Genomic DNA, 7,240 nt, shown 5'->3' on the forward strand with positions numbered 1-7,240 from the left:
TCTGATTTACTTGAAGAGAAAGTTTGCTTCCACAGTGTATTGGTGAAGATGGTCTGGGGAATGAAATGTTCAACTCCAAGTTAAGGATTTTATCCTACCATTTGTGGGGCCTGGTGAAGTAGTTTGACCTCCAGCCATAAGGGGAGCTAAACCCACACAGGAAACTGTGTAAATATAGTATGCAGTGCCATCATGAAAACACGTGGGTGTATATCAGGACTTGTGCAAGTTTGCGTACTGACATAAGCCCTGGACGTAGATGGTCCAGGGGCATATGTCAGTATGTGTGCTTTTTCAAATATTGGTGCATACACAACTACTGTAATTTACTTCTGTGGGCATCTGTATGCAGCAGCTGTGGATCTTGAGTGTGGAAATACACCCATATGGTCTCAGGAATTTGTGTGCATGAGGCCTTAAATACTTAACACAGTCCTCCCTCTGAGCTTTGCCCATTACAAGAGACAGCAGTGATGTGGAGGTCAGCAGGAGGAAGCAGTGGTTACCCAGGAGATTGACAATTCTGGAAGTGATTGTTTTTCTAGTGGACTTCACATGAAGATTTCCCATGAATGGAGCTCATGGTGTTCTGACAGCATGGGCAGAGGGAAACGTAAGTATTCAGTCTTCTTTTAGATGTATGACCTATTAGACCTTTTAGAGGTTTTTGCTTCCATGGCAGGGTCACTTGCGCCCAATTCTAATAATGAACCACCTTCATCCTTAGGACAGAGTTTTAGAATGGTTGACTTTGTATTCATTCTTATTTTAAACCCTCAAGTGCCAATGTATCACCTGCTGTATGGAGCAGGCAGCACTCATTTTCAAAAAATTTACTGTAAAGCATATTTTAGCACAAAAAGATTATACGTTCTCCTAAGCTTGGCTACATTCATTCTCTTTTTTTTTCCTTTATTTTCGTCTGATTATGCTAATAACACAGTTCCTGACCTCAGGTGATGTTTACTCACTGAACTGTATTTATAAGGGAGCAGGATTGTCTGCTTAGCCCCGTACACACGCGTCGAAAATTGGCAGGGAATTTTCGTCCAACGTCCGATCTGCCGAGTATGATGCTTCCGACAACCGACTCCGACTTTTCAGCCGAAAAACATCTGGTGTGCAGACTATAAAATTTTTGTTGGCCGTCAAAACACGGCCGATTTTCGTGCAGTCAGTACTGATTTCGACAGGGAAGAATCTTCTGAGCAAGTCTGGGCATGCTCAGAGAAGAAAGAACACAAAGAAATCAAACCAACACATGACAACACTTCTGAATGCACGGTGCATTGGAAGCCCTGATTAGCTGAAGCAATGAGAGCTTTGCCCAATCAGGGCACATAGCAATGTCAGAGCCATTTTCCGACACCGTGATGATGACTCTATCTAATCATGGGTCATTACTCTTAATTCCAACCCATACTATAAAAATATTCTTCCCATTGTGGCCATTTGCAGTGTGATATTGGCATGGAGAGAGATAGAACAGGACTCTGTTCAGTATTGCGAGTTAGTGTGCTATTGTGATTCTATTGTGAGTGTAGAATATCAGTTTAGTGTGAATCTAGTGATAGTGCAGTGTTAGTGTAGTGCAACCATTCATTAATACTTTAGTGTTATTTTATTTTGTCAGTGCAGTTTTCCTGCAGTATATTTCACTGTGTTATGCACATTTACCGCAGTATATTGCAGTGCGTTATTTCAGGTTTACAGCAGTATATTTCAGTGCATTATTGCACCTTTACCACAGTATACTGCAGTGTGTTAGTGCACATTTAATGCCATATACTTCAGTGCGTTATTGCAGGTTTACCGCAGTATATTGCAGTGTGTTAGTGCAGGTTAAACACAGTATATTTCAGTGCGTTATTGTAGGTTTACCACAGTATATTGTAGTGTGTTAGTGCACGTTTAACGCAGTATATTTCAGTGAGTTACTTTATGTTTAATGCAGTATTTTTCAGTGCGTTGGTGCACGTTTACTGCAGTATATTGCAGTAAGTTACTGCACATTTAACACAGTATATTTCAGTGCGTTATTGCAGATTTACCGCAGTATATTGCAGTGCGTTAGTGCACATTTAATGCAGTATATTGCAGTGCATTAGTGCACATTTAATGCAGTATATTTCAGTGAATTTTTGCATGTTTACCACAGTATATTGCAGTGTGTTAGTGCACGTTTAACACAGTATATTTCAGTGCATTACTGCATGTTCAATGAGGTATATGCCAGTATGTTATTGCAGGTTTACTGCAGTATATTGCAGTGCATTAATGCACATTTAACACAGTATATTTCAGAGCGTTATTGTACATTTAACGCAGTATGCTTCAGTACGTTCCTGCACATTTATCGCAGTATATTGCAGTGCGCCAGTGCAGTTTTACTGCAGTGTATTATAGTGTCTCAGTGGAGTGTGTCTGTGTAGGGAGTGCTCAAGTTCACCAAACACTGCTTTCTATTAATTAAGATGCATCCATGTACACATCTCCACATCTTCATTACATTTTGTTAATCCCCCCCCCCATCATGTCTGGGAGGCCAACAAGGAGAGGCAGATGTTCCCATGGAACTGTGAGGGGGCCAGCAGCACCTGTGTCCAGGCAAAGGTGGTCGTGGTCCCTCCTCAGGCAGGGCATCATTTCCTCTGTTTAGTGATTTAGCTGTGCTATCCAGCTACAGCATGCATTGAGGAGTTGGTGTACTGGGTTACAAAACCATCCTCATTCTCCATCACCCAAGCAGAGACTAGTATGCAGTCCACCGCAGCTGCCAGACTGGCTTATTCTGCCTCCTTGTCCGGCACCAACACCCAAAGCCAAATTTTTCTGCCACTGTTTGACCGGGGCATATCATTTCAATTTTTGACAGCAAGGCCAATTCTTGCTTTCATTAACAGTACCTCTATAGGGTTATGGTGTGAAGGCCCCACCAACACCCAAAGCCCAATTTTTCCACACATGTTACTCCTATCCAAAGTCTGCAAAAGAGACACCAGGATTTATCCAAAAATTCTCTAATCACTGTTTGTTTAAAAATTATGTTTTTTACAAATTTTGTGTACATTGATACATGTCCCCCAGGGCAGTACCTGGACCCCATACCCTTTGTATGCCCAATTACTTGTATATAAGCCTTCAAAATGGGCACTTTTGATTTTTCCAGTTCCAGTTCCATAGATTTTAATGGGGTTCATTATTCGGTTTCCAAACCTTTGTGCTGTTCGAAAGTTCTGCTGGAACTGAACTGGGGGTGGTTCGGCCCATCTTTATACATTACAGACTTTAACCTAGATAACATGCAACACCAGAAATCTAGATTTACATGTCATGTCCCCTTTATGATCTAACAGCTTTGAAATCAACTTCCTCACCGATTCAGGAGACCAGATCGCTTTCCATTTCAATCCCCGTTTTGCTGACAGCACCATCGTCTGCAACTCCTTTTTGTCAAGCCACTGGGCACAGGAGGAACGAATTGACACTTTCCCTTTGGAAGCTAATGAGCCTTTCCAGGTATGAATTAGTCATGAGTCACAATAAGCATCAATGTCCCATTACAAGAATTCTTTAGATATTAGCAGTGGAGCATGTTATAAACCTTATAGCCTGCTTTTACACAGAATATTGTATAAAAGCAGGCTATTTCATGCTTCTGATGATGGAAAAATGATAATACCTTAGCATCTTTAATTTTTAATTACCTTACAATGCCCTCAGTTTATACTGATATGATTGGCATATTTTAATTTTAATGCGTTGAAAAATACCTGGTTTTGCTAGCTATATACAGTAAGCTGTCAATTAGTGTCGGCAGCATATGAAAATGATTTTGACATTACATCGATATGAGTTGCTTACAAAGTAGCATACACAGCGAAAGTGAACTTCAAAGTCATGTAGACCTCTGTCCTTCCTTCCTTTCTTCTCTTTCTTTTTCACTTTCCTTCTTGTCATTCTTCTTCCTCTCTTCCTTTTCTTTCCTTCCTTCCTCCCTCCCTCCCTCCCTCCCTCCCTATCTTTGCCCTTTTTTCATTAATTTCCTTCCTTCCTTCCTTCCTTCCTTCCTTCCTTCCTTCCTTCCTTCCTTCCTTCCTTCCTTCCTTCCTTCCTTCCTCCCTTCCTTCCTTCCTTCCTTCCTTCCTTCCTATCTTTCTTTTCCTTACTTACTTCTTTCCTCCCAATGCTTACCCTTCTTTTCTTCCATCTTTCCTTCCTCCCTTCTTCCCTTTTCGCTTGCCTTATTTTCTATCTTTATTTCTTCCCTATCGTTCTTACTTTTCTTTTCTTCCATCCTTCCTTCCTCCCTTCTCATATTTCCTACTTGTTCCTTTTTTCCTTTCTGTCCTTCTGTAGCACTACCCCCACAGGGGCTGCTGGCAACGGTCTCCCCTATTCCTGCACAGCCAGGCACCATTAATTTTTCTCTTGCATCCAGACACAAGAAGTCAGTCTCTGGGCTTTTTTTTTTTATTATGGATAATAACTTGGATGGGGTAGAGGGGTTATGGGATTCCCAACTTGACAAAAAAAAAAAAAGATTGGGGACAACTTCTTTTCTCTGTACAAAACAAGGCCCTTGGACTGTTCTCCTTCCTAGACACCCTCAGTCCTTAAGAATCAGCAGCAAAAGACCCTTAAGGACTAGGAGTTATTGGTTCCCTTTAGAAAATAGTATATAATGTTGTAAACTGCATGAAGGGGTATCTCCTCTACTTTGCGAACTGCCTCCAGTTCCACTGCCTGCAGGAACTACCAGACCTACTGGCTGCTTGCCTACCAGCCCACCTGGCTTCTCAGAAGATCTCCCAGGGCAAGGGATAGAAGGGTAAGCACAGCATAGTCTTCCTGCAAGCTTGCTATATGTGGCAGTCTTTCCCCTTGTGAATCCATGGGTTTGCTGATGTACTCACTCACACTTTGCTCCCTGCTGCTCCTAAGGCAAGATTTCTTCTTCAACTGTAATGCTGATAGGATCTTGCCAAGCCAACTCAAGCCCAGCCCAGAGGCAGAGCCCAACCCCAGTCCCATGGGGTCCCCTCCTAGACCACTGACAGCCTCCTCAGCACTCCATCTTCCAATGACTCCCCTGCTGGCAAGGCTTTTCCATATTTAAGGGCTGATCCATCCACCCTGCCAGGAAATTTTGCCTGGGGATTGGTCAAACTCCCCTAAAAAAGCAGATCAGGACCTCCTTGCCTCTGCCCACTAACTTCCAAAAGCTTCTACAAGCTTACAGATCCAGGGGGAGGTACCAGAGATCTGTAGCTGTAGAGCCATCCAGCCTAACCAATTTCTGACTCACAGCTTACCATGAGTAATAAGCGTTAATTTACCTACACTAGTACTAGTAGCACACTAGAGGATGCTACACTTCTTACCCTCTCTCTTCTCTTCTTCCACTTTTCCTTCTTCCCTTCCTATCTTTATAATTTTTTCTCTCTTTCCTTCCTTACTTTTTCCTCCCTATCCTTCTCAGCAATTCTTCTCTTCTACCTTTACTTCTTCCCTTACTATCTTCCATTCTTCTCTTTCATAAATAATTTTAGTTCCTCCTTTCTCCCTCACTCCCTTTTCTCCGTGTAATACATAGTAATATACAGAATTGATACTATTGGTTGCTGTCAAGCTCAAAAATCTTTAATTCATTCACTCCAGATTGAAATCTACTCAGACAGGGAACATTTCCAGGTGTTCATAGATGACAGCAAGATCATCCAGTATCGCCACCGAATGAAGCACTTTTCTGGCATAACCAAACTGCAGATCCTGAATGACATTAACATTACCTCTGTGGAGATCTCTAAGCGTGAAATGTATGAGTAGTATGGCCAAGCCTAAAAGACCTGTTCAGTGCAGGATGCAATGTACACAGTTCACTACCCCACTGTGACCAATCAGAATTTGGCCTCAGAAATCTTATTGGCTGTGATGGTTATGGCATTTTGTATTATTGCTCTGTTTTCTGCTTTATTGAGTTAGCCTGTAAACCTATACACCTCCTTCTAAGTTATATACCGGTAATTTCAAAATAGCCTCAGATTGCATGCACACCCCATGCCTTTAGCAAAATATTATTTGTTATAATGAAAAAAATATAAATAAATAAAGTTTCTTTTAGATTGGGCAATTTTTTTTACCAATGTGACAAATAATGTATAAACTTTTTTTTCAAATTGCCAAAGATCAGATCTAATTAGACAAAAAAAGTTTTTTCAGCACACAAGTGATATTACCAATCACATACACTGCATTCAGAACAGCCAAATATGTTCAGGAAAATTATTGTTGGAATTTCAGAATATTATCTTGTTCATTCATTCTAATCTTGATTAGATTAGACACTGTCCCTACTTTGGTCAAGACTTTAAGCGTAATGAAAGGCAATTTTTACTCACTTTTCCTCCAATGTCCATGACCACCTTTACAGAAAAAAATAAATGTACAGGTGAACTAACACCAGACAACCCCCCCCCCCCCCCCACCACCACCACCACCACCACCACCACCAATCTCCACTGTCAACACTTCGGCAGCTGCTTCACTGGTCCAGGGATTTGAAATCCTTGCTCTTCTCTCTTCTCTGTCAGCTTTTCCAGGGTGGACCATAAGGATTCTGATCAGCCCTGTCACATTTTTTCTGTAAAGGTGAACTAACACTTTAAACAAAGAAGAGAAAGTGTGAAAATTATTAACATTTCAAACATAAATGTATCTTTTATGCATAAAAATATTTTGGGAGATTATCCCCCCCTCCATTGCTTTCAACCCCCTCACTCACACCATTCAGCAAGAATTTGTTAAATCTTTCTAAGGCCATTTTTTGCCTTTGAGGGCACCTATTCTGGGAGTGGAAACATGTGGTCCAACTCTATAGTCCAGGCCCACCACCGACCTTTCTGGTTTCTGCCCTGCCCTTCATTAAACCTTATCAAGCTGCTGTAATCTTCTGGAGAACCCCACCATTGGACAGCCATTCGAAAGTGTCCATGTCAACTGGGCTGCGAGGTTAATACCTAAAGAAGGACTCTCCTACTCTGCAGTTCAGAAGATGGAACACCCAGCATGCCACATGACCAGTGATTATAGGCATTTAGAGTAGTTTTTCTTTCATTTAGACAGATAATTAGCTAAAGGGGCAGTGTGGAGAGTAAAGATTGCCCAGATGTGGACTTTAAAAAAACAGATCAGAAATAGATTAATAACAGCACTACTTCAGCAATCTCTTATGTGTGTG

At 41.5% G+C, this 7,240-nt stretch overlaps 1 protein-coding gene across 1 annotated transcript in view; it reads left to right on the forward strand.

The window, feature by feature from the left end:
• GRIFIN (galectin-related inter-fiber protein) overlaps positions 1–5,960 on the forward strand; it is a 38,947-nt gene extending 32,987 nt beyond the window's left edge. The window contains exons 3-4 of the mRNA XM_082261281.1: positions 3,357–3,519; positions 5,662–5,960. Of these exons, the coding sequence (XP_082117407.1) occupies positions 3,357–3,519; positions 5,662–5,829 (331 nt within the window). The 3' untranslated portion in view covers positions 5,830–5,960. The remainder of the gene's footprint in view (positions 1–3,356; positions 3,520–5,661) is intronic.
• The last annotated feature ends 1,280 nt before the right edge of the window (positions 5,961–7,240 follow it).

This window comes from Pelophylax lessonae, assembly GCF_965119305.1.
Source record: "Pelophylax lessonae genome assembly, chromosome: 6".
Classification (NCBI taxonomy): Eukaryota; Metazoa; Chordata; class Amphibia; order Anura; family Ranidae; genus Pelophylax; species Pelophylax lessonae.